The 27,051-nt window shown below is 49.8% G+C and overlaps 1 protein-coding gene across 4 annotated transcripts in view; it reads left to right on the top strand.

Moving 5' to 3' along the window:
- SLC24A3 (solute carrier family 24 member 3) overlaps positions 1–27,051 on the top strand; it is a 465,640-nt gene that overhangs the window by 44,100 nt on the left and 394,489 nt on the right. For all 4 annotated transcript variants that reach the window (XM_082431659.1, XM_082431656.1, XM_082431657.1 and 1 more), the window contains exon 2: positions 24,706–24,834. In XM_082431659.1, coding sequence (XP_082287785.1) covers positions 24,706–24,834 — 129 coding nt within the window. The remainder of the gene's footprint in view (positions 1–24,705; positions 24,835–27,051) is intronic.

Genomic DNA, 27,051 nt, shown 5'->3' with positions numbered 1-27,051 from the left:
CATGCTGCTGCCCATGAAGATGCTGAATGGTTCTTAGAATGGAAAATCCATCTCAGCCCCTAACTGAAGGGTCATGTGAGCAGAGAGATTTTAGGGATGTCCAGACTAGGGAGGCACTAGCATAGCTGCTGGTGGGCAGCTTTCAGGCCAATTTGGTCTCTCACTACTGTTGAGACAAAGGTGTCCCTCCCTCCTTCTAGTATTTTCCCTTTGCCCACTATTTCTATATTTGGGAAGCTAAGGGAGAGCTAAAGTGCTCCCGGTGGAATAAGCCACAGACAGGAAGAAAAATAATTATGAATTTAAATCCTGTCTGTTGAGCCTGTGTCTTGGTTTGGGATTCCCTAAAAGCAGACCCTCAGACAAGGACTTGGGCACAGGAGGCGAGCCAGGACTTCCTCCAAGAGAGGGAAAGAGGAAAGTGAGACAGAGTGGGAGGACACACTGATAAGAGGTGCTGTCTTAAGCAGAATGCTGCTGTGGACAACTGGTCAACCCTGGACTTCTGGTAGGCTGTGTGAAATATGCCTTAGGGGCAGGAAGCAGGGGTGTTTAGCCACCATATCCAGTCTCCTACTGGGGGAGGGTTGCTCACATTCCTCCCCTCCCCCAGAATTAAATCTTCTAACACTTGTCCCTCAGCATCTGCGGGGGAGTCATTCCAGGACACCCCTGATACCAAAATCCACGGACACTCAAGTTCCTTATATAAAACGGTGGAGCACAGTCAGTCCTCTGTATCCACGGATGCAGAACCTGCAAATTCAGCCAACTTTGGAATCCACAGTTGGTGAATCCGCGGATGTGGGGAGCTGTGGGTAGGGAGGGCTGACTGTACTTCTCAGCTGCTTCTGTGTTGATTAACCTCCCCTGGTGCTGGAGAGGGCCCTCAGGCAGAGAAGCGGCAGCTGCAGGCAGTGGGTGGGGAAGCCGGGGGCCACTGCATCAGGGATACTCACCCGGGGGCCTGGAGGGGTGGGCTTTCCCAGTCTGCCCTAGCTGGCTTCTGTTGGACGATTTTCCCAGAGAGTGGGCAGAAAGTTAAGCTGATCCCATTTCCCTCGCTTTAGAAAGTCACCCAGATTCTTTATATTTTGAACCCCTAATGCCATGGGATGTACAGACCCCAAATGGCCTTTCTGTGTGGCCAGGCTACATTCTTAATGGTTGCAGCCCAGCAGAGTGGATTTGAAATTTATGGTGGTGGTTGATTCCATCAAAGACAACACAGAGCGCTCCTAATAAATTCCTTGTTATCTTTTACAACCATCTCGGGCAAGCATTGTTCCTCTCAACACCATGTCAGCCAGAGTGAATGTTATGCCAGACAACCATGAATTGAAGGCTAAGTTTTGGGGCCAACATAACTAGCTTTGAAATGGAGCCAAAGGGTCTTTCACCAGTGGAAGGGGCAGATCTGAGGCAGGGTAAACTCAGATGACCTTTGCCTTGAAGAGACCCTTAGCTTCGGGAGGTCCCTGAAATTGTGGGTAACACAATCTTTGCCACCAAAGCTTGGAGGAAGAAGAAAAAGCAGTGGTGGTGACAGGGTAACGATGTATTTGTGGTAATAGGTGCTAATTAACCCAGACGGCTGATTTTAATCATTGCTGTCATCTGTTGAAATCAGCTAGCTGACAGAGTGGTACAGATTGATCTTTTCCAACAGGCAGATACTCAAAAACTCTATTTTTCCTTTCTACCTCTCCTCTTAGCTTAAAAAAAGCCTAAAATTAGAATAGGGACGCATTTTTTCCCAGAATCCCCTTAGTTTCCCTTGAGTTGTCTTGGTACATTCTTCCGTATGTGGCTTTGCTCACTGCATTGGGTGAACTAGACAGAGAGCAAGTCCAAATTTCTTAGTTGACAGTTTTTTTCATGGCTGCCATGATAAGCTTCTCCGGATCTTCTAGTAGAGCTTCAAGTATGGGGGCAGGGTCAACATACACTCAGCATTGCTGTGTTGATAGCTCTGTGTTACATGCTAAAGAGATGCATGAAGAGGTGGTACTTGATTTCACAACCTCATGGGAGCTGTGTGTGCATTTAGATTTATAGAATTATACAATGGGTCCTTTGCCTCTCGGAGTGAAGCAAGGTCATGTGGAGACATGTGGGGCAATGCCTGGATGCTTGGTCTCCCCACGGGATTAGGCAATGGTGCTGGTCCAGTAGGCACCCCGGAAGTGGACAGAATGGTATCATTTATGGACGGCATCCCAGCATCTGCCCCTGCGGTCCACGGGCTCATCCGCCCTTTCCTATAGGAGTGGGTGGAGGAGGGGGACAGACCTGAAGCTTCCCCTCCCCTGGGTGTCCATCCAGGTGTCCCAGGGTCCAGGTCATGTCCTGGGAAGTTCAGTCGGCGACCCCACATGTTGAGCGTAAGTGATCTGCCTCCGTTGGTTTGAGGAGTTGGTCGTTTTTAAGGCATTCTCACTGCAGGAGAGGCATGAAATTGTTTCAGACTGCAGGGTCTGATGAAGGCGTGCACGGCACATACTGGCGAATCCCGTGTCAAGCGTCTGCCTGGCACAGCCCCAGCGCTACCCCCGGGGCCTGAGCTCTCTGAGCAGCGGGGTCGGAATCCTCTGCACTTCTCAGACCCTTGAGCCGCACCACCTGGCATTCACTTCCTCCATTGTCTCATGGCTGTTAATTTTGAGTCATCGGCATCTTTGCTGATAGGAACCGTGTCTGTTCATGCTCCGTGGCCTTCCAAGGCCTTGGTAGAGGTTCCACCAGCAAGAAGCTGCATGATGTCCTGCGTCTCTGCCCCGGTCCTCCTCAGATTCCCCATCAGACTCTTCTCCTCGTGCACATCACCTTGTCAAGTGCGTACCGTGGGCCCAACCCAGTTTGGCGGGAAAAGGAGCCGAGAGAGGTATATGAAATGTTCTTTTCCTCAAAGAGCTTCTGGAATGGATGGAGAAATGAGGTATTCACATGTGAGAGAAACACAAGCTCTGACTTTCCAGAATTAAATAGGAGCAAGAGCAGCCCGGAAGTGGGAGGGCCAAGAAGGAAAGGCCTCGAGTGCAGAGAGGGCAGGTGCCATCACAAAGCAGGAGGGATGCAGGCTGCCCTGGCTCCAGGTGTGCTGTGGGCTTGGCTTAAGGGGAAAGATAAGCCGGGGCTGCTGGTAAGCCGAGCTTCACCGTCATCCTCCTGGCAGGTCCAGTGCACGTGTTCTGCGTCTGTGCCCAAGGGCCTGGTGAGGGACAGTATGGAGCGGTGGGGACTGGGGTGAGGGCAAGAGGGCTTTCCTCTTCCAGAGGGGCGGAGGTGCCCCACTAAGTGCCTATGTGGCAGGGACTCAGGCCTGCCTTGCCAGGTCTTCTGGTTTTTCCAAAGAAGCTGGAAATCTGGCTTTTTTTTTTTTTTTTTTTTAATTAATTAATTAATTTATTTATTTATTTATTTTTGGCTGTGTTGGGTCTTCGTTTCTGTGTGAGGGCTTTCTCTAGTTGCGGCAAGCGGGGGCCACTCTTCATCGCGGTGCGCGGGCCTCTCACTATCGCGGCCTCTTTTGTTGCGCAGCACAGGCTCCAGACGCGCAGGCTCAGTAGCTGTGGCTCACGGGCCTAGTTGCTCCGCGGCATGTGGGATCTTCCCAGACCAGGGCTCGAACCCGTGTCCCCTGCACCGGCAGGCAGACTCCCAACCACTGCGCCACGAGGGAAGCCCCAATCTGGCTTTTTGTATGAAATCGGGGAACTCTTGCAATGCTGTATGAACCAAACTAAACATATCAGCTAATCTTCAGCAGGATTGTGACCTTTGGCCTTTGCCATCCCAGTGTGTCCTCCTACAGAGTGACATCGCCGGGGCAGCCTGATATCCATCTCTCTTTTTTTTTAACATCTTTATTGGAGTATAATTGCTTTACAATGGTGTGTTAGTTTCTGCTGTACAACAAAGTGAATCAGCTATATGCATACATATATCCCCATATCCCCTTCCTCTTGCGTCTCCCTCCCACCCTCCCTATCCCACCCCTCTAGGAGGTCACAAAGCACCGAGCTGATCTCCCTGTGCTATGCAGCTGCTTCTCCCTAGCTATCGATTTTACATTTGGTAGTGTATCTATGTCCATGCCATTCTCTCACTTCGTCCCAGCTTACCCTTCCCTCTCCCCGTGTCCTCAAGCCCATTCTCTACGTCTGCGTCTTTAACTGGACACCAACCAGCCTGACTGCCTTTGTATGGTCACCCCAGATGCCCCGGGGGTTCCCAGAGGGAGGTTAGGTCATGGGGACCCCACTCCATTCTCAGTGAGTAAAGGCTGGGGAGAGATGGTTCACCTGTGGGGAAACTGCCTTTCCCGCCCACACTGGGCTGCTTGCTGTCTTGGGCTAGGATTTCAGGCAGTTGGGTGGGGGGTGGGGAGCATGGTTTTGGGGACAAAAGCAGTGAATCCAAGGGTTGTGGAGTCTGTAATTCCTCAGCAACAAACTCAGCAGCTCTCCTTCCAATTTAATAAATCCAGACCCTTGTGGCTCATACAACAAGCATGATGACAAGTAATAATAACTCATAAGGAACATTTTTTTTGTCTTCCTGACTCATGCCTTTAGTATGGGAAATCTAGGCAGGAGTGGTCACAAGCAAATGTTCCCTGGAGCTGGAAGGCGTGATTCCAGAGACCGTGCTGCGTGGGCGGGGAGGTCCTCAGGGGTCCAACAAAGAGGAGGAGAAGTTGTGGGGAGAGACCTGGGCTCCCTGGATGTGCCAGGTTTCTCCAAGGAAGTGCGGTGTCAGGAGGCTGGATTCTGGAGCCCACTACCTGGGTTCAGATGCTTGCCATGCTGCTTACTAGCTCTGTGACCTTGAGCAACTTACTTAACCTCTCTGTGCCATACTCTTTTCATCTTCAAATGCAGATAATAATAATTTTAAAAATCTCTCTCTTTTCTTTTTTTAAGTTTTTTGAGGAACCTCCATATTGTTTTCCGTAGTGTCTGCATCAATTTACATTCCCACCAACAGTGTACGATGGTTCCCTGTTCTCCACACCCTCGCCAACAATTTTTATTTGTGGTCTTTTTGATGATGGCCATCCTGACAGGTGTGAGGTGATATCTCATTGTGGTTTTGATTCGCATTTCTCTGATTATTAGCGATGTTACGCATCTTTTCATGTGCTTGTTGGCCATCTGTGTGTCTTCTGTGGAAACAAATTATTCAGGTCTTCTGCCCATTTTTAAAATCAGATTTTTTTTGGATACTGAGTTGTATGGGCTGTTTATATATTTTGGATATTAACTCTTTATCAGTCATATCATTTGCAAATATTTTCTCTCGTTCAGTAGGTTGTCTTTTTGATTTGTGGGTGGTTTCCTTTGCTGTGCAAAAGCTTTAAAGTTTAATTAGGTCCCATTTGTTTATTTTTGCTTTTGTTCCTTTTGCCTTAGAAGACAGATCCAAAAAATATTGCTACAGTTTATGTCAAAGAGTGTTCTGCCTATGTTTTCTTTTAGGAGTTGTATAGTTTCTGGTCTTATATTTAGGTCTTTAATCCATTTTGAGTTTGTTTTTGTGTATGGTGTTAGAGAATGTTCTAATTTCATTCTTTTACATGTAGCTGTCCAGTTTTCCCAGCACCACTGAATGAAGAGACTATCTTTTCTCCATTGTATATTCTTGCTTCCTTTACTGTAGCTTAATTGGCCATAGGTGCATGGGTTTATTTCTGGGTTCTCTGTTCTGTTCCATTGATCTATGTGTCTCTTTTTGTGCCAGGACCATATTGTTTTGATGACTGTAGCTTTGTAGTATAGTCTGAAGTCAAGGAGTGTGATACCGGCAATTCCACTCCTGGGTATTTATCCAAAGAAAATGAAAACACTAATTCAAAAAGATACACACACCCCAATGTTCATAGCAGCACTATTTACAGTAGCCCAAATATGGAAACAACCTAAGTGTCCATCAACAGAAGAATGGACAAAATGATGTGGTGTATATATACAATGGAATATTATTCAGCCATAGAAAAGAATGAAATTCTGCCGTTTGTAGCAACGTGAATGGACTTGGAGGGTATTATGCTCAGTGAAATGAGTCATACAGAGAAAGACAAATACTATATGTTATCACTTATATGTGGAATCTAAAAAATAACACAAATGCATGACTATAACAAAACAGAAATAGATTCACAGATATAGAGAACAAACTAGTGGTTACCAGTGAGGAGAGGGAAGTGGGGAGGGACAATATAGGGGTAGGGGATTAAGAGGTACAGGCTACTATGTCTAAAATAAATAAGCTACAAGGTTATATTGTACAGCACAGGGAACACAGCCAATATCTCGTAGTAACTTTAAATGGAGTATAATCTATAAAAATATTGAATCACTATGTTGTACACCTGACACTAATGTAATATTGTAAATCAACTATACTTAAAAAAAAAAATACCTCCCGCAAAGAGTTGTGAGAATGAAAGCTGCTGTATATAAACTGCTTAGAAGACTATCTCATGCATAATAACTGCCATAGAAGTATTTGCTATTAATTATCATTACTGTGCATCTACAGAAGAAAGAACGCATCTGCTCTTTCCCATCAGTAGTGAATGCCTTTGATTCACTGGGTGGGGATCCACGGGCAACATTACTTCTCAGGGGTGGAAGTTCACCCACTCTCCTTAACCCAACAGACTCTCCTCCTGGTGTGTATGTATCTCCTCTCATGAGCACCCCATAAAGTAGGGGGTGTATGTATCATCCCTCTGTCGTAGGGTCTCAGGGAAGGTGAGTGGTTTATTCATGGTGACCCATCACTTTAACCTTTGTTGCCTTTCAGCAGCTACTTCTGCTGGGAGTCAGCTGGTCCACATGGTGGAGAGGTGCTTTCTTTAGGGTGACTGTGGGTGGTACCCCACCCTTGCCCCACTGGGCCTGTGCCCTGGTTGAAACAGAATGATGGCCAACCAGGTTGGGAGTGTTGTTGAGGAGGGAGAGTGGACCTCCGTGGATGTCTGTCTAGCCTGTTCCTTTTCATCTTTACCCTCTCTACGTGGCCCAGTGCGTAGGTGAGGAGAAAAAGCATGGTGCCGTCGGATGGGCCCAGCACTGGGGTTCGCACTGAGGTGTAGCCACTGACCAGCATGTGGCCTTGGACAAGTAATTGTCCTTCCAGGGTTTTATTTAATTTTCTAAAGAAAGATGACAGGATCTGCAATAATATTGGAGCCGTAAGCCACATGTGGCCACTGAGCAGTTCAGCTGTGTGCCACGTGTACAAGACACAATGGCTTTTGAAGGTTTGGTACAAAAAGAGAGTGTAAAACGATTCATTGATAATTTTTATCCACACAATGGGACATTATTCAGGCATTAAAAGGAATGAAGCACTGATACTGCTTCAACATGGATGAACCTTGAAAACATTAAATCAAAAAAGCCAGTCCCTGGACTTCCCTGGTGGCGCACTGGTTAGGAATCTGCCTGCCAATGCAGGGGTCACGGGTTCGAGCCCTGGTCCGGGAGGATCCCACATGCCACTGAGCAACTAAGCCCATGTGCCTCAACTACTGAGGCTGCACTCCAGAGCCCGTGAGCCACAGCTACCGAGCCCACGTGCCTAGAGCCCGTGCTCCGCAACAAGAGAAGCCACCGCAATGAGAAGCCCGCGCGCCGCAACGAAGAGTAGCCTCCGCTCGCCGCAGCTAGAGAAAGCCCACACGCAGCAGCGAAGACCAATGCAGCCAAAAATAAATTAAAAAAAAAAAAAAGCCAGTCCCCAAAGACCGCATAGTGTGTTATCCAAATGATATGAAATGTCCAGAAGAGGCAAATCCATAGAGACAGAATGTAGATTAGTGGTTGCCTAGTGGGCAAGGGGGCAATGGAGAGTGACTGCTAATGTGTGTTTTTGGGGTGATGAAAATATTCAAAAATTAGATTATGTTGATGGTTGCACAACTCTGTAAATATATGGAAAACCATTTCACTGTACACTTTAAGTGGGTGAATTTTATGGTATGTAAGTTATATCTCAATAAAGGTGATGAAATAGTTTTTATACTTATTGCATGGCGAAATGATAATATTTTGGATATATCAGGTTAAGTGAAACATATGATCAAAATTAATTTCACCTGTTGCGCTTTACTTTTTTAATGTGTCTGTGAGAAAATGTTAAATTGCATACGTGGCCTGCAGTGTATTTCTGTTGGACTGCACTGCACTCACATTCTCAAAGGACCTTCCTGGTTCCAAAATTATATTCTTCCACGAAACCCTCCCAGGTTTGGACTTCTGATGACTCATCTAGTACCATGGCTAAAACCCAACTTGAAAAAAAAGTTCATTTGGGTCTCTTTTTTAAAACCATTTGCAAAAATAGGTTTTCAGAGAGAAATCCTGGAAGGAGACACAGAGTCACATAAGGTGAGCCAGAGAGCCGGGCTGTCACTTTCTCCTGCCCCCATCAGCTTTCCAGAGCCATCTGTGACTGTGGACAGGGCTGTTTAAAAAAATTTACAGTCTGAGCCTCAACAATGGTTTTCTCAATCGATCCTCCTCTTGGAAAATTGACTCTGGGACCGCCACTGCCCAGAGGAACAGGCAGTAAATCTCTGGTTGGCGAAAGGGCTTAACAGTTGCCTGGCTGAGCCCGTGTGCCTGGCTTCCTCACGTCCTTATGGCCCAGCCGGAGACCACTAGAGTGTTCTCTATCCCTTAAAAGGCTCATTGTCAAAGCCCGAAACTTGACCTCCAATCTCACCTCCAAGGAGGGCTGAAGATGATCTTGGGAAGTGTCTTTTTTCTCTAGGAATGATTTACTGAAGGCCCATTCTCTCTCCTGCCTTTTGCTGGGTGCTGGGAAATTCAGAAGTCAGAGTTACAGCGCTTCGTGGAAAGACCTGGCTCCTGCGAGAACTGGGAAGTATCAGTGCAAAAAAAGCCCCTGTACCCGGCCTGTATTTCCCCTGTCCCCTGTGAGCTGGGCCTTGCGCCTTTGCTCATTCAATGACCTCTTTAAGACTGGAAGGGTCTCTGAGCCCTGCGGCCACAGGCCCTGTCAGCTCCGCATTCTGCAGCCTCTGCACCAGGGTAGATCCCTGTTGGGAGTGCTGAAACTCCTTTACCTCTTTTTGTACCTGTTTTCATTTAAACAAGGGATGCCAGTGCTCACAGCTTTGAGCTCCTGGAGACTGGCACCCCTGTGCCACCTGCTCCCACCAGCCGTCACCCCGTGTCCTTTGATGGGCTGCTTCCTGCACCGTGATCTCTTCTCGCCCCTTTCAAAGTTTGGGCAGGGGCGTGGGGAAGTGAAGTTCTTCTGTAAAAACCACTCTCAACATTTCTTTAGGGAACAAGGCAAGAGGAAACTTCTTTAGTTCCTGGGCTTCTTTTGAATTAATTGAATTCACAGAGAAAGAGTAATTGAAACAGTCATGATGAGGAAGATAGGAGGGTGAACGGTTTCCTGTAGCTTTTCCACTAAGTCTGAGCTTTCCAGAGACCTCCAGAAAAGAATAAGCAGGCCTGGAGCTTGCACAGGGGGATAAAGCACAGGAGCAGAAAATTCTGCAAAGGCTAGGGTGGTCTGTGGGATGCTGAGTGACTAACGTTGAGGTCCTATCTCATCCTGGCAGTAATTCACCAAAGGAACATGCCGTTCCTCTAGATTTCCATTTTAACATCCTCACAGGGATAGGGCCTGTTTCACAATTGAATTAGAGTCAGGTACGTTCTCCTGTCAGGGTGATGTCCAGAGGAGGGCTTGGAAATAGAGCTGTTCAAAGACAGTTGGCCTCTGAGCCGAGTCATTTCCTGGCTCTCCCAAGAGAGGACACTTTGCTGATACAGCTTTGCTACTGAGGGGAAGCCCTCCGGACCCCTCTGATGAGAAGATAAGTCCGGCCGAGGTTCTGGAAGAGGAAGTGAAACAAGTGTGGGGCTTGGGAGATGACGAGGAGCTGGGATGTCTTGCCTCATGTGGCAGGGGCGGAGGCTGTGGCATCCACGTGTGCTGGTTCCGGAAGGGACGCTGCCTTGAGACTCTCTTCTCAACGATGGGTGTTTGTGATGCACTCGGCCACGGTGTGGGTACCACGCCACCCAGGGCCTTTTAGGCGTAGTGGATACGGTCTTGGAAGCAGAGCATGGCTGAGCCGCAGGACCCCAGCCAAGGTGTTGGACCACACAGTGGCCCCCGGCCGGCCCCCTCTGGAGGGGTGCCCTGTACACATGGATCTTGGCCACGTTGCAATAATCTTTCTTTTTATCACTCTCAGATACTATATAGGGGATGCCATGAATATTCACGTACCTCTGGGACCTTCTGCAACATTACTTTCCCCTCAGCGTTTTATATGAAAATATCCGTCCATTACAGAAACATGGAAGGAACTGTACAGTGAACACTCGCATACCCACCACCTAGATTTCCCCATTAATGTTCTGCTATACAGTGTTTGCTACTTTTTTTTTGCCACAGTAAAATCATGATTCTCCTATCATATTTTACTTTTATAAAACCAGCCCTGTCCCTCCCATGTCTCAGATGGAAACATCAAGGGGAAGATTATACAAAACAGCATCTTAGTGAAGCTGAGGCAGGAATCCAGGCATCCTGAGCTTAAGGAGGTAAAGGGACAGGAAGGATTCCCAGCGTGGGAGCTACCAGGCGAGGTGCCAGGCCAGGCTTTGCTGTTAAAAAACCAGAGGGCATCTAAGATCTGTGTCCTGCCTGGAATGTCCCCAGGCCAACCTTGGACTGGGTGCTGCCTGCGATCTACTTCAGGACTGGGACCTTGGGCAAGTCGCTGGCTTAGGGTCCAAGAGATTGGTTTCTCACAGGGGAAGTGGGAATAAGAACACCCACCTCCCAAGACTGTTGTAAGATGAGTGAGGCATTGAGAAGCAAGACAAGGGCCCCAGTGGCACCTGGCAGGAGGTGGGCCCACGCAGGAAGTCAGACATCCTGAGTCCGGGTTCATGCGCACCTCTGTATGGCACCCCGCGTGCCTTGCTCACGGGGGGTCCATTCGTTATGCTGTGGAAGTTACAGCTGTATTGTGTTTAGAGATAGTGATAGTAGCAAGAGCAGTAGTGATTGTAAGGTTAAGGAAACCTGAAGCAAAGACAAAAACAACCAGAGATTTTAAATGTCCCAGTTTACAGCTCGGGCATTCTCTGTAGACATTTGTGGAAAAAGCTGTTACATCTGACTCCGCAGAAGAGAATTTTCTGGTTTATTGCTTCCCATAAAAGATGGAAGTGTGGAAGCTACGAGAGCGCTGCCCTCTGCAGCCCTTTGGAGACTTTGTGGGCCCCGAGGCCCCGGGCTTCCTGACTGTGGAGGCCACGGGGCCAGGAGCTCTGCCCTCCTGAGTTAGGTGACCTCCCCGGCCCGGACCGACACCTCTTACTCGGTGACTTTCTGCTGATCATCTGGCAGTGGTGACAGCTCACGCCTGTCATCAGAAAGGATCGGATGAACTCAAGTCACAGATGCAGTGTTTCTAATTGAAAACCCCAGCAGGGTGGCCCCGCAAGAATAGGCTTCCCAAGCACCTGGGAGGCTCCATCCCCTCCCGGGGCTCATCACAGGCTTCAGGCTCCTTGTAAATCAAGTGACACCGTTCAAGGTGCCTTTTGTGGCTTCGCGGAACTCTTCTGAGGAGGAGAATCCTCTCGGAGAGATGGGGATTTATTTTGGGATCCTCATGCTTTTCCATCCTTCTCTATTGCAGTTTTGAGCTGAGGGCTACTCGGGCGGGCTGTCAGCCTGCCGTGACGGTGGGTGGGGGGGACAAGGGGATGTGTGAGAACATGCCAGGTGCTGTCACTCACGCCGCAGGGTGATGCTGATGTGACCTGACGAGTAGTGGATCCCTGAAGGGGGGGACAGTGAAGAGCTTTCACTGCCTTTATTATTTTTAAAAATGTTGGTTTTTTACGATTATTAAAGGTTACTCTCCATTTATGGTTATTATAAAATATTGGCTCTCTTCCCCATGTTGTACAATACATCATTGAGCCTGTCTTATACCCAGTGGTTTGTACTTTTGGAGGTACAAACTATTGGGTGTAAGATAGGCTCACCACCTTTACTAAAAAGCTTTGGTCCAGGTAGGCTGGTATTTGGGACAGGTCACATGTGTGTAAGGCCAGCTGCTAGGAAGAGGTTCATGCAGTATAAGGTTGGAAAGCTGCAGAGCCAGAATTTGAACCGAAGTCTGATGTTTCTCAGGACAATACTTAGATCTTAACACAAGGTTTCATCTGATACATCAGTCATGACACTTCTTGCTGTCAAAAGCAGAAGACAATTCAAAATGCCTAAGGCATTGGGGGATTTATTAGAGGCTGTTTCTGCAGATAGGTTGGTGTCATCAATGGACCAGCGATGTCACCAGGGGTCCAGTTTCCTTCCCTCCCCTTTCTCCCTTCGTGTGAGTACACGATTCCGGAAGAGATGGATATGGCCCTTGGTTCCCAGAATCCCTTGTTGCATCACCCCTTCTCAGCCGGTGTGTGTGTGTGTGTGTGTCTTTTTATTGACCGCCTCTCCCTTGTTCCCTGCTTCCTTCACTTTTAGAAACAATGGAAGAGGCCTTTCACTTTCCCGTTTTCTCTCTGGCTCCCGGACAGAGGACTTACTGGCCTTGGCTGGTGGTGGCTGAGATGGATGGGATCTCTCAGGCTTTGGGAGAGAGGGGGAGACAGGCGTGCGCAGTGCAAACCGCACAGAGTGGGATGAGGAGCCCTTGGCTGGAGGCACGTAGCGGGTGGGCCCCAAATACTGAATTTTGATGATCATTTTCTGCCCTTCCTAGGGCTCTAGAAAATAAACAAAGCCTGATTCCTTAGGCAAATCCTGAATCAATAGAAATTCACTGGGAGGGATTCACGGGATGAGAGCAGGGGAGGTGCTGCCATCGGGCTGAAATGACAGAAGCACACCTGCCCTTGCTTAGGTGGCAGGTGGTGGCCTGGAAGGTGGTCTGCGTCAGCCCATCCCCGTCTGGCCATTCGTGGGATCGTTCCCCGTCTTCCCCTTCCTGTTGGTGGATCTCTGACTCGTGATGGAAACCCGGGGCAGGGGGGCGTGGATGCTCCTTTCTCTCTGCTCAGCCTTGTTGCTCTCCTGTGGTGGGCGTCAGTTTCCAACTTGGAAAGCTGCAAGCAGCGTGCTGAAGAGTAGGAAAATGTGAGAACCAAGTGACTCTCCACCTAAAAAAGAAACCCACACTGCCCGTCACCTCTTTAGTCCTGTGCTCTCACTGGGAAGCGTCCAGAGGATATTTTAGTTCTGGCGTCAAGTTCCGTGGTGAGAGAAGAGGGAGAAAAGGAAAACATCATTAGAAAATTTACGCGTGGCCCCGGACCAACCACATCTTCCCACTTGCTTCAAGAGAGACTGTTTCCAAGATGAGGCCAAGGTTACCTTCGGTAGCTGGCATCACTGGGTGTCCCTCGAGACACCCCTTCCACCCTCCTTCGGGTTCAAGCCGCAGCTGCAACAGGCGGGGCAGTGTGGGTTCAGACTCTACTGCAGTGACGGTGCCACCTCAAGCATGGGCCACGTCCATGGTCTCTCTGGCTCGGGGTGTTCCCGGTAGGTGGGAGCTGACGTGGCCCACCCAAAAGTGCAGCCTGGAATTTGGGGGAGTTCATGCTCCTGGGGTTACCCTCAGTCAGGGGGTGATGAGAGCCACAGCCCTCATCTTGCTGGAGGACAATTTTGGGAGGAATCTTGGGTACATCTCCGAGCTTCCAGTGGGATGGTGTCCTAGTTGCCATGGCAGCAGCCATCATATACATTCTCCATTTATAACTTCCCTTATAGCTCCTGTTTCCCTTTCCCCATCTTGCTTTCCACGTGCCCTCACTCCTTCATCCTGGGATCCCCTTCAGAATAAACTACTTGCGCTCAAGTCTTTGTTTTGGACTTGGCTTTCAGGAAACGGAAACCAGGACGCCTCCCAACGTGGCAGATGCTGCATTGCAATCTAAATCATTGCTACAATTTCACAGTGACATTTGAGGGTTTCCCTTGTTTGCCTAGGCCAGCTTCTGGGTATTTGTGGGGGGGGGTTGCACAGACTCTGTATCTCCACCATCAGGGGCCAGCCTTCACTCCTGGCAGCCTGTACTTGAACCCCTTGCAGAGAAGAGAAAGCTCTGGGTTTGGCTCTGTTCACCTTTGCGTGCTGGCTGCATTCCTGGACTCCCAGCATCCATGCCCTCCTTCCAGTTTCAAGCTCACTGGGAGAGAGTGGGCTAGGCTCTCTCCTGGGAGCTCTGCTTTGATTGGCTTGTCTCAGTTACAGGCACACCTGGGAACCAATCATCATGACCTGCAGGATGTGGGGCTTTGATTGGCCAGGCCCTTAGTGAATGAGTGAGTGATGCGCCACTCAGACCAGGTAGACAGGGTATGGGGGAGGGGTCGTTCCCCAAGGAAGTTCCGAGGTTGATTCAAACTAGGGGAGAACGGATGTCGGCCGGGAGGGGTGCAGGCACCACACTCCAGTTTAGTTAAAAAAATTAATTTCCTGATGGAGATTTATTGAATCCCTCCTCTATGCAAGTACTGGGGGCCAATAAGAAAAAATTGGTGTCATCAGGCAGCTTACAGTCTAATGGAAGAAATAAGAAACATATACAGGTGTTGGAAGAGCATGTGTCATCTGAAGCTGCTATCTCCAAACTATTGGAGAATGGTATTTATTTAGAAATTGTGCGTAATAAATATTGTAATATATATTATGTATACACATATTTAAGCCTTGTATCTAACTTTGTATTTGTAAATTTTTCTGTTTAAAAGAGGGAATTCTCTGGTGGTCCAGTGATTAGCGCTCCATGCTCTCACTGCTGAGGGCCCAGGTTTAATTCCTGGTCGGGGAACTAAGATCCCACAAGGTGTGTGGCCAGACAAAAAATTTTAAAAAAATTAAAAAAATAATAAAAGAAAAGAGGGACCTCAACATTACATAAGCTTCAGGCCCTACAAAACCTGGAACTACCCCTGACTTTTATATATCAAGAAACATAAAGCTAAGAGGAAGAAAATAAAGATTTTATTAATAGAGCAAGACATTTCAAATTTACTGGAGTATTATAATTATTAATGTTGTTATGGTCTGTGAGTACTGTTTTATTGAGGACAACATGATTGAATATATTTAAATCATTTTTGAAAATTTAGTTCCATACTTTGAGGAACAGCCAGTTGGAAGTCTGTTTATTTTCATTTAAGGTTCAGTTTAATATTGACATTTAATGGCTGTCCTAACTGAAATAGATAATTCACCAAGATACACAGATCCAAATGGAAGAAAAGCATCATAGACCATACCTACTAAATCAAGACATTAATTTTTCAATTTCACCCACCAGTTATGCAAAAACTTTTGTTCACATCTTCCCATTTTTCCTGGTTTCAATCAATTAATCATGCTACTTTTCAGAAGGTGTTGAATTTACGTATTTTTAACAAATGGATTCAAATCTCATTGAAACTCTTTGTGTGTGGAATGTTTTTAATCAGGTGACATAATTCTGCTTCCACGTTTTAAGGTGGAAAATATGATTGTTTTAGGTGCTGATTTCTGTCAATTTTGGAGGGTAACACAATTTCTTGATATTTGTTTTCAAAATGTTCTCTCCATAAAACAAATTTCTTTAGGAAAGTAGGTGCCTTTTCACCTGGTTGTTAAAATGTCACCTTGAAGGGTGTGTGTGTGTGTTCTGAAAATACCTGCTAGGTGCACCCTTAGCTGGTGGCCACAATGACTTCTCAGAAAAGGTGGGCATATTTGTAGCAGTTGTCTTTTTGTAAGAGAGAAATGTGTAATTCACCTTTAAGTTCAACAGTTTAAAAGAATTCTTTGCCAAAAGATAGTCGGCGAACATCCGTATGGTAGAAAAAGATGGCATGATCATGCCCCCATCTCATTTCAAAATAGTGTTGTAAAGATTTTACTGTCTCAAATAATATCTGCAAATCTGTTCCACTGAGTACACGTAAAGTGCCCTATGCTGGACACTCTGAGAGCAAGTGAGCCTGGAGGGCCCCACATCCACCCTGCGCTCTGCCTTCAGGCCCCTCGCCTACCTTGGGTGACAGTGCCCTTCTATTACATTAATTATGGGGCATGCTGGCAGGTGGGCTCAGTGGTGGTGCTACTGTCAGCCTGCATTATAAATATTAAGTATGTAATAAGATTGGCACGTGTTACAGACGTGGGGGTTCTCATATTTTCTTCCCACTCTTCAGTAAGTCATATAGCCCAGCCTCCTGGGGTACACAGCTCTACCCGAGATTTTTTTAAAAATCCAAGCTCAAGGACTTTAGTAGTCAGATCATTCAGGCCTTTCAGTTTTCAGATGCAGCAACTGAGTTAAAGTGATTCAACTTCCCAGCAGCCCACAGCTAGGGACGGATCTGGCCCTAGAATCCCAAGTCACCAGATGCCCAAGATGGCGAAGTCCTGAGACCAGAAGCCCAGTCCCCAAGGTCCTTGGAACACACCCATTTGCTTTCGTTAGTAGGGCAGTGAAGAAAGATGGAGCTGTTTGGAAAAGAGGAAGCTCTGAAACCTGGCTGCTGGGACCTGGTCTTCTCAAGCCTTTCGAGGCAGATGCAGGAGGAAGCGTCTCAGGGCGGCCAGCCAGCTCCGTGGATGCCGGAGCACGCCTCCTGCAGGGGCTTGTGCTCAGCAAGGGGCCTTCCCGTTCCCTGCGGACGGGACCCAGAGGTGGAGAGATCAAGCAGAGCGCTGTCCTGGGAACTTGAAGGTGCTCAGCGACCGATGTCCGTGAACAAATGGGAAAAGAAACACCCAGCCCAGCACTGGGCTGCGGAGCTGCCCGGACCCTACTGTGCACACAAGTCATCTGTTTAAATGCAGAGTCTCGCGTGGGGGGTCTGATGCCACATTTCTTTTTTTTTTTTTTTTTTTTTAATTTAACTTTTATTTATTTATTTATGGCTGTGTTGGGTCTTCGTTTCTGTGCGAGGGCTTTCTCTAGTTGCGGCAAGTGGGGGCCACTCCTCATCGCAGTGCGCGGGCCTCTCACTATCGCGGCCTCTCTTGTTGCGGAGCACAGGCTCCAGACGCGCAGGCTCAGCAATTGTGGCTCACGGGCCTAGTCGCTCCACGGCATGTGGGATCTTCCCAGACCAGGGCTCGAACCCGTGTCCCCTGCATTGGTAGGCAGATTCTCAACCACTGCGCCACCAGGGAAGCCCTGATGCCACATTTCTAACAAGCTCCCAGGGGAGGCTGATGTGGCTGGTCCAGGGACCACACTTTGAGTAGCAAGACTATATAATGCAAACAGTTTTGGCCGGGAACCCCGAGCACTTGGATTCTGTTTTAGGTTTGCCACTAAAATTCCCAGGCCTGTCATTTAAACTTAGCCTCAAATCAAGGGGCATGACCCCTGAGGGAAGATGTAGGGGTCTTTCCTGGGAATTGGGCAGTGACTCCCCAGCCCCACCTTGAGGCAAGCACTGTGACATTGTGGCTGTTGGACACCCACCGGGTTTCAGGCACGGGTGGGGGGGAGGGGCGCAGGGAGGAGAAAAGCCCAGACAGCCTGGGTTTCCGGAAGCCTGGGACAGGTGGGGATCGCAGGGCGAGGGGAGCAGCGGAGACAGTCAGTGATGAGTCCATCTGTGATGCGAGCTCTGAAGGAGAAGTAGCTCCGGGGCCTTGTGCTGAGGGGACGTCCTGGAAGGTCAGGAAGGCTGAGTGGAGGAAGGGGTTCTCCCTGGGAGCGGCCGGGGTCTCTCTGGGCTCTCCCACCTTGGCCTCCAAGTCTCACAACCAGACCTGCCTTGTTTTGCCTGACAGCCATGGCAGAACCTGCATCCGGGGCCAGTTCGGACTCTCACCTTTGGGCTGGGTGCTTTGGGCTGCCCTTGTTCCCAAGGCTACTCTGTCATGGGCTCTGTCGGCCTCTGTGTCCTGGGGAGGGTGTGTGGCCTGGGCTGTGAGGGTTGGTGTCAGGAAGGAAGGGGAGACACAGCAGCAGTCAGGACTTCTTGGGCTGCCCATTCCCTCCCGTGGGAGGGTTTGCATGGGGACAGGTCATGGGACCGGCCTCCTCGGATGCAGGACACGACTGGACAGCACATGGTCCACAGCATGACCCAGAGCCCCGGCAGCTTGCTCCCGTTCTCCACTGGGACCCCAGCAGTGCTGGGCAGGGACCCTCTGCCCACGCCCTGCAGCCTCTCTCTGCCTCTTGTGCTTAGAAACATAGTCTTTTGGCAAATAACACTTGAAGCTGTTTCCTGGGGCCTGGCAGCAGCAGCTCAGACTCCACTGTGCTCCGTGCAGAGCCCTGCTCCGCGGCTGGGCGCTGCATTTCTCTCCAGCCCCCGGGAGATGCTCTTGCTGCGGCTGACCTTGCGCTCTGTGCAGGAGCCCTGCAGAGGGCGGGCATCGGCGGAAGGGCCCATATCTGTGTGCAGGTGGCCAGGGGTTACTGTTCCCTCTTCCCATTAGAGGGACCGAGAAACCTCAACCTTCCGTAGGGTTTTCCTCTCGAGTGGAGGTATGGCGCCTCGATACTGGGATGTGGTTTAAGTGCAGCCTGAGAGCTGCGTCTTGTGATCGCCATGGCGCAGCCGGAGGGCAGGAGATGGGGGACCCGCTGGGCAGGGCATGTAGATGCAGAGAGAGGAGAGGTTTACATGGAGTCTGTGGCCTCCCCGCAGCTCTGAGTTCTCTGGATCTGCCCTTCTCTGTCTTTCTGGAAGCTTTGAGGCCGTGGAGGGACCCAGTGCCCAGGCCGTTCAGCCTCCGGCTTCTTCCTCTCCTGGCGGGTTTGGAGAGCTCGCAGCCTCTCCACAGTCTGTGCTCCTTTCCAAGGACCCAGAGCCACTCAGAGCCACACTTTTCCTCCAGCTGGAGAATCCGTGTGAAGATCCACAAGCAAGGGCCAGCCCTGCCCTCCTCCCCCGTTCACCCACAGAGGGTGAGAACCTCGGCGGGTGGGGGGGTCAGGATGGTGGCCGTAGGGAGAGGGCGCTGGAGGGGCAGCTGCGCCCCACTCGTTTGCTGGAGAGTCCGCAGAAGGCGGTCTCAGGGCTGCAGGCTGATGCAAGCCCGCCCTCTGACCCCGGGGTGAAGACCCGGGGCGCCCAGAGTGGGGACAGCTGTGTAAACTGCAGGGTTGGGTATTTATAGCCCTGCTGAGCGCTCCGAGCCTGAACCGGCCTGAGGGCCGCAGCCAGTCCTGCCGCCATGGGCTCTGTCACTTGTTCTGTTCACTGAGTTTTCTGGGCCTTCTGTCCTCAGGGTTGCATTAGGCTCTGCAAGACTCAGTCTCCTCACCTGCTGCCCTGATCCTCTGGGTGGTTCTCTCCATCCCAGTTTTCAAGAAGAAATGCTGTATTCCAGATCTGGGGGAGGGGAGAGTTAACACGACCCTTCAAGGGGGCCTGCTGACCCCAGGAGGCCACTTCCCCTGGACTCCTGAGCTCTGGGACGAGGTGGGACACCCACAGCTGGGCTTTGGAGTCAGATCTGGGCTTGAGTCCCAGCTCGCTGCTTTACCCCATCAGTGAAATGGGCGAAACTCCGGGGGTAGCGCGGAGTGAGAAGGTGCAGGACGGCTGCGGGCACGTGGGCAGGGGCACAGTTCTGGTGCTGCTGCAGCAAACCTGCCTGTCTGCAGACCCTCATCTGAAGGGGGTCCTCCCCTCCTCAGAGGGAGGCAGCTCCACCTCTCCGCTGGGCCTGGGACCCCATGTGGGATGAGGGTGCACATGGGAGAAAGCATGTTAGTCTTAGGGTGAAGCTGGAACGTGGGGCACCGAAGGAAATCCATTCTTGGGGTCGGAAAGCCTTGGGCTTTCCAAGCCCTGGTCATGGGGAGGCGGAGGGGGACAGGGAGACAGAGAGAGAGAGAGAGAGAGAGAGAGAGAGAGAGAGGGAGGGAGAGAGCGTGCACTAGCGAGCAGGACAGGACGAGGGCACAGCTCTGTAATGGAAACTTGGCTCCCAGCCTCACACTCTCTCCTTCCTTAGTGTGTGTGCTTGAGTCTCAAGTTGAGGACCTCTTCCCCTCCAGCAGGCACCCCGCGCTATCTCCACGGCCCACCCCTGCCGCCCTGCTCGGAGCTGGTGACATGTGACATGTGAGCCCGCTGCCTCCCTCTTCACCGCCCCCACCCCCTCCCTGACTAATTAGGCCAGCTCGCCACTCCCAGGGCCTGGCAGGCGGAGCCAGGCACGCGGTGGATGGGGGCCAAGGGCTTTTGTTGACGTTGCTCAAGTGTAGCTTCGAGGAGCAGCCCCTGCCGAGCCAAGAAGTCCAGGGAAGCGGGGGGTGGGGGTGATGAGGGGAGAGCAGCGGGCGCCTCCCCCAATCCCCTCTGCCTTCCCCACTGCCCACCCACTCCTCCTCCCTAAATCCAAGACTGTAACCCTCCATGTTGTGACCAAGGGGCCAGCTGAGTCCCTGAGAAATCCACGCTCAGCCGAGCGGCCTGCATCCAGTGGGGTTTCAGGACCGTTTTCTTTTGTGTGTGTGATGCTGTCACGGGGTGATGCTCCTGACTTGCCACTGTTCCTAATAGTTTCTGGGGGAAGTAGGTCCAGTGAGACTGTCTCCGCCCCTCACCTATTGTAAGGTGCAGGCTGCATTGTGGATCTGTCTTGCTATAGCTGAGTAATATGGCCAGATGGACTTCATCCTCTGCAGGGATCTACCAAGAATGTGGCTTTTGGGGTCACCAGACCTGGGTTCAGGTCCCCATTCTGCTCCTCTTTGCTTGCTGTGTGACCTTGGGCAAGTCTTTTAACCTCTTTGTGCTTCGGTTTCCTTATTTGCAAGTGGAGTTAATAGTTCAAAATAAGATGTTAAGATGAAACATGGCAAAGAGTGGGAAGTTCTTTGCACATAATAGACACTCAATAAATGGCTGTCATGTTGATTATTAAACTGGCAGTGGATGTGGCCATGGGTGGGTTCTGAGTTTAGGCAGATCACTTCTATTCTGACTTATTTACTCCAAAGGTAAGTTGACCCAAGAACCAACTGCCCTTTCCTACCTTGCCAGCAGTTTTGGGGTTTTTTTTTTGACTTTTTTTTTTTTTTGGCTGCGTTGGGTCTCCATTGCTTTGCGCAGGCTTTCTCTAGTTGCGGCGAGCGGGGGCTACTCTTCGTTGCGGTGCATGGGCTTCTCATTGCGGTGGCTTCTGTTGTGGAGCACTGGCTTTAGGCGCATGGGCCTCAGTAGTTGTGGCATGCAGGCTCAGTAGTTGTGGCTCATGGTCTTTAGAGCACAGGCTCAGTAGTTGTGGCGCACGGGCTTAGTTTCTCCGCAGCATGTGGGATCTTCCTGGACCAGGGCTCGAACCTGTGTCCCCTGCATTGGCAGGTGGATTCTTAGCCACTGCGCCACCAGGGAAGTCCCTCACCAGCAGTTTTGTGAGGACAAAGAGAATGGGGTGTAATATCGTCACACGTGGTCCTCAGTGAGAAATGAGTAAACGCAATGCTTTGCTTTCATCATTCTCATTTTCTCAGACTCTGGTCTCCACATCTGTATATCAGTGGTCAGTGGTCATATATGTTTTTTGGAGATAAAAATTTGTAGGTTTTGGAATCCAGAGGCGCTGCCTTAATGGTCTCTAATTCCTGAAGCTATTGAATCATCATGTAAAAAAGTCCTCTAATTTTCTGCTACAATAGCTGGCTTTATTTTTATATCTCTTAATTGGTATCAGCTTTTCTCTCAGAATTACAGAACCATGGAAATTTGGCCTAAGCAGGAACTTTGCAAGTCACTGGAAGGGATGCTTTTGCTTCTTTGCAGATTTTTAGAATCTTCCTGGAAGGCAGCTGTGCTTACCACTATACAAACAACGCACATTGGGATCTTCCTGAATGTTAGGATTGCAGCACCACAGAGCACTTTTCTTTAACCCAGATTACAAGAAGAGCAGAACGGCCAATCTGTTGGTCTTGTGTAGGCTGGAAGATGCCATCGGCATCCTGCCCGCATCACTTTGTCCTCATGTCTTCAGTGCACATGGGCACCGTCCAACTTTCAGCACCTGCGTCTCATTATCTAAGGCCTTTTACTGGGTACCAGAGCCCACTTTGGTTGGAAGTGCCAGGGAATTAATGTCCCCTGGGAACAGCCTACATTCAACCCATGGCAGACCAAGAACAGGTAGATAAGTACCCCAGCTCCCTCACCCCTTAGGTGTCTGAGTTGCATGTCTACACTGGCCCCCAGAGATTTCCCGAGGGATCAAGTGCTAGTTCACCCGTTTTAGCAATGGACTTGAAACACACCTCCAATGGCTGGCTTCCCGGCCCTGTCCCACCACGGCTGCTTCCTGAGATCACCTCCCATGTAAACCACCTGTGCTCAAATCCTTGTCCTCAGGGGCTGCTTCTGCGGAATCCCAACCTGAGACAAACGGGGTGTCCTTCTCCACACTCTTAGATCCTTTATGATAATATGGTGTAATATTCACATTTTAGGTCTGCCTGTTGAATTTTAAGGCAACTGACCTTATTCCTTCTTTATGAGTTTTTTGCAGTTTTTTTTCTCTGCTTGTCACTGTTCTTAATCCTAAGAATTAACCATTCAGGTGAACAAGACTACACAAATGCCTTGCTTTGACCTTGAAATATCTTTGGGATTGTCCTCACAATTATGGCTATATATATACCTAGCCATCATGTAGGTTTCTGTATTTCAGAGTCTTAAGTTATTGTTTATTCTAGTTGGGCCCCACGTTCTACATTTTTTGGAGAATAAGCCTAGGGGCTGTCCTAGCTAATGTGTAAAAGTTGTAATTAGCTACTTGATAATTTTACATGTGGAGCAGGTTCCATTTGACTGAGGAAGACCTCAGTTTGTGAGCTGTGGATGTTACTGTGTGTCCTGTTGGCTTTAGGTGAGACGCCTACAAGCATTGTGATTTCCAGAAACTTCCATGAGTTTTACTTTACCCATCCACAAAGTGGGAATGGTTAACTCTGACACATACTTACTGAGTACCTACTCTGAGCCAGCTGTGATTAGGTGTCAGACAGACAGCAGTGGACAAAGAGACGGTGCCCAGGCTCCCTCTTTCTTTCCTGAGCATTGTCATTGAGGTTCCAATTATATAATGAAAGTGACATCATTTAGGAAACTCTTCACTGACCATTTCAGAACACTGTGCTGGTGTGGCTCGGTGGGGCGCACCCTCTGGCCTTTTGTGAAGGCCGCTGGGCCCATGAATTAGAACCTTGTCTCGTTCTTAGATCCATTTTCTGACCACAGCAACTCTGGACACTCGAGAGGTAGCCAAAGCCTCATGTCACATCTTTCTTGAGTTCCAAGCCACTAGAAAGAGCCATCTGTGCTTGCTGTTTCCACATCCCAGTGACCCTCTGAGGTCCCGCTATGTTGTGTCATTGCATTTGTCTTACATGATTTGTCCATGGCGGTCAAGGCCATCGGCCACGCTTTCCTTTTTGAAATTCTCTTTCTGCTTACCTTCTGTGACACCACTTCCCTTGCTCTTTTCCTTCCTTTCATGATCTTTTGCTGAATGCTTTGACTCTACCTGCTCTCTGAAGGAATGTTGAGTTTCCCATGGTGGTTTCTTCTTCCATTCCCTTCTCTTGAGGAAACTGCATCCATACACATGCCATACTCTTCCCTATTTGCTTATGATTCTCCTGATGTTCTGCATAGCTTAGCTGTCTGCCCTGCGGTGTCTGCACCCACATTACCCGGGCAGCACACTGCCCTGTGGATGGTCCACAGACACTTCAGATCCAACACATCCTAAGCAGAAGCCACCATATTCTCCCCCGACGGGCCCTTCCATCTCTGTTCTTTCTCCCAGCACTTCCATCCCCATGGTCATCTCAGCCGGAGACCTCAGCCCTAGTCACGTATTCAGTGATCGACTTTCCCCTTGTTCATGCTCTCATCTCGTGTTTACTGAAATCTTGTTATGTGGGCTTCACTGGCCCAGGCTCTGGGCGTGTTGTTGTGGTGTCTTAGCCTGGGTGACCCCGAGAAGCAGATCCTGAGCAGGTGTTCAGTGGCAGGTGGTGTATTTGGGAGGCGGTTCAGGGAAGTACTGGTCACAGTAAAGGAGTAGATGCTGGTGGGTAGGTGCCAGTCACCCTGACTTAGTGCACCCAACCGTGCCCTTTTTTCCCAAGTCCACGTTCAGTGAGGTCACGTTGGTAGCTCGAAATTGGACATGATGGGAATATTTACACCATGGAAATTGTCCACTGGATACAAAACCAGGACTTTTTCACCTGGAGAGTTGGTTGTTCAACATTTCTCAGCATGTTATTGGGGGCAGGGAATTAAGACAGGGAAGGACAGCGGCCAATAAAGTGTGTTTTATCAGGAAAGTCACCTTTTAGACACCTGGAGGGTCATCCCAGGGGAGAAAACTGGATTCCAGTGTAGAACACACATTTCAGAGTCATCCCACTGGAGCGTGAGGTGTTTATACACCGCCCCCTCCCAGCCGTTGGCTGAGGGCTGCCGCTGTGGGACCCAGTAGGATCCAGGAGCCGAGGAAGCCCTTGGGAGCTAGGGGCAGGATGGTGAGCGACGGTGGTGAGAGGTCTAAGGGGTGTCGGCCAGACTGAGTGCTGATGGCTGAAGGCGCTGGGCACCCAGCCTGGGGAATGGTGACACCCAGCTGTTAGTGATGCGTGGCTGTGATCTCTTTCTCCCCAGACCTTGACTTCATGGACCTCATCGGGCAAGACAGACAGTGGACCGTGGGGAGGAAGTTAATGCAGGTGAATGACTCGCTGACTTCAGAAGATGCAGGACCACGGAGCAGCAAGAACTGCACTGAACCAGGTAAGACGGCGGCTGCACTGGGGGCTTCGCGCTGCGGGCTGGGCTGCCGTTCTCTCTGGTGGAAGCCCAGGAAGGGCCGGATGCTGTGTTTTTCCTTTGAGTTCTAATCCAGAGAGACTCTGAGGATATTTGGGGGCAGGTGTCTAAGAAACTCAAAGGCAAGATCCCAGGGGGACAATTCAAGTGTGTTTCTGCCTCTGTTTTCTTTCCCTCGGACGGTGGGGGAGAAGGTGAGTCAAAATACCGTTGTCAAATGTGGATGCTGGTGCTACCCAGAGAGACACTGAGTCAGGAGCAGGATGGCTGAGGACGTGCTGTGGCATCTTCGCTTTGATGCCTGGAATCCTCTCTGGCTGGTTGTTAATCGGGAGCCTTGTTTCTGTCACAGTTAAAGGCACAGGTGTTGCACCAGATGCTCACCTGTGATGTTGAGCTCCTTGGAAGAAGTGAATGTTCATTTATCAGCTATTATGTTTGATAGCTATTGTGCCTTTCCTCAGAACATTTTATGTCTGATGTTTCTGAACTTTAAGGGAAAACTAACATCGGGGGATGAAGAGGACTTGGAATGATAAGGACTCAGCTCAGCTACATCTCAGGAAACGGCAGGTACCCTCTGGACGGCTGAGGTCCTGCTCCTTTAGACCAGGGGTCAGCAACCTTGTCCCGGGAAGGGCCAGACAGCAGTATTTTAGGCTTTGCAGACTCGTTACTGTGTCTATAGTATATTTTAAAAGATTTTTTTAATCCTTTAGAAATTTAAAAACCATTCTTAGCTCGCAAGCTGTGGGATGCACCAGGCCTGTGGCCACTTTGTCAACCCTGACATGGAGTTCTCAGATCTTGGGGGGGGGGGTCTTCCTTCCCTGCCTGGCGGGGTCTTGGGTCTCAAGTGTGTGGTGAGCTCGAACACACAGTGATCCCACATGCAAAGGCCGGCCTCGTTTTGAGTGTCATCTTAGAGGGACATACACCATCTTCATTGCAGCCCAAAGAACCTTAGTCCTCGGAGTACAGAAGGTGAAATTGTGTGTCTGTGGTTTTTTGGGAAGGTAGATAGAGGTTCCCTTTCCCACAGCTGGAAGAACTAAAAATAGATTACCCCCTCCTGGCCAAAAAACAACCTACAACCCTACATGATCTATATCCCTTAAGCTAGAGACTTTAAGAGTTCCTGTGGCTGTTATTAATGCTTGGAAGGAATACTCTTGGAAGTGAGTGAAGCATGTGGCAGCTGCGTGATCTAGAAATGAAAACTGGGGACGGAGGTTTCAAGTGCCCCACTGTGCAGACAGAGCCACGTGTCTTCTGAGAGCTGGGCATGCAGGGGCCTGGCCTGAAGGGCAGGTCATTGCTGTGCCGGGAACCCTGTTTGCTGATCTGGTCTTACAGCCGAAGATTTGTCAACATCTCTGCAACTAGTAGGCAGGCGGTGACTGGGATGTCAGAGACAGGAGATTCAGTACTAGGGGGCCCAGCCGTTGCCTTGGGTGTACCTTCGTATGGGAAAGAATGGAGTCAGACAGATACTGTGCCCCGCTCTCGGGATTGGGGTTCAGCACTGCACAGGGCCAGTGGTGATGGAGGGCTTCTGTTTCCTGTAGTTGGGGTTGTGTGTTGGGGAGGTGGAGCTGTCTCTCTGTGAGTGGTGCTGCTACTGTTTCAAGACATGCCATTCTCAGAGTGACAGGTGTAAAAGAATAAAGCACGTGAAAGCCATCGCAAGAGAGGAGTGACTCAGCTCACAAGTAGAACAGAAGATGTCCAGGTTTCTAAAGAGAGCTCGAGCCCAGCACCTGCTGGTGTTGGCAGGGAGGGCACAGGGCAGGGAGGAGAGGAAAGCCTCCAGGAGGACAATGGCGGGGGGCGAACGAGAGCTCGTCGTGCTGCCGCGTGAGGCAGGTCCAAGAAGAACAAGGATTCAGGAGGAACATCCTTGCTTTCCTCGCCTGTGGACCACGACCACGGGCACTGGGCTTGATTTCTGGGGTCCTTGACTCCAAACCAGATTCTACAGGGAAGATGATCGTGCCTGAAACAAGGGTCCTGTTCAAATCCTAGCACATCAGGGGCCTGCCTGGAGCCTCTGTCCTTCATGAAGCCTGCTATGACCGTTCTGTTTTCTGAATGTTTTTGGTATAAAATATCTCTAACGACGCTGTCCGATATGGACATTCAGTGGCCCCTTAAGTTCAAATTAATTTAAATGAAATACAA

The sequence above is a fragment of the Balaenoptera physalus genome (assembly GCF_965194825.1).
Source record: "Balaenoptera physalus genome assembly, chromosome: 16".
In the NCBI taxonomy this organism is placed as follows: domain Eukaryota; kingdom Metazoa; phylum Chordata; class Mammalia; order Artiodactyla; family Balaenopteridae; genus Balaenoptera; species Balaenoptera physalus.
Note: the sequence above shows the minus strand (reverse complement) of the source record. Positions and strands in the feature narration are given on the sequence as shown.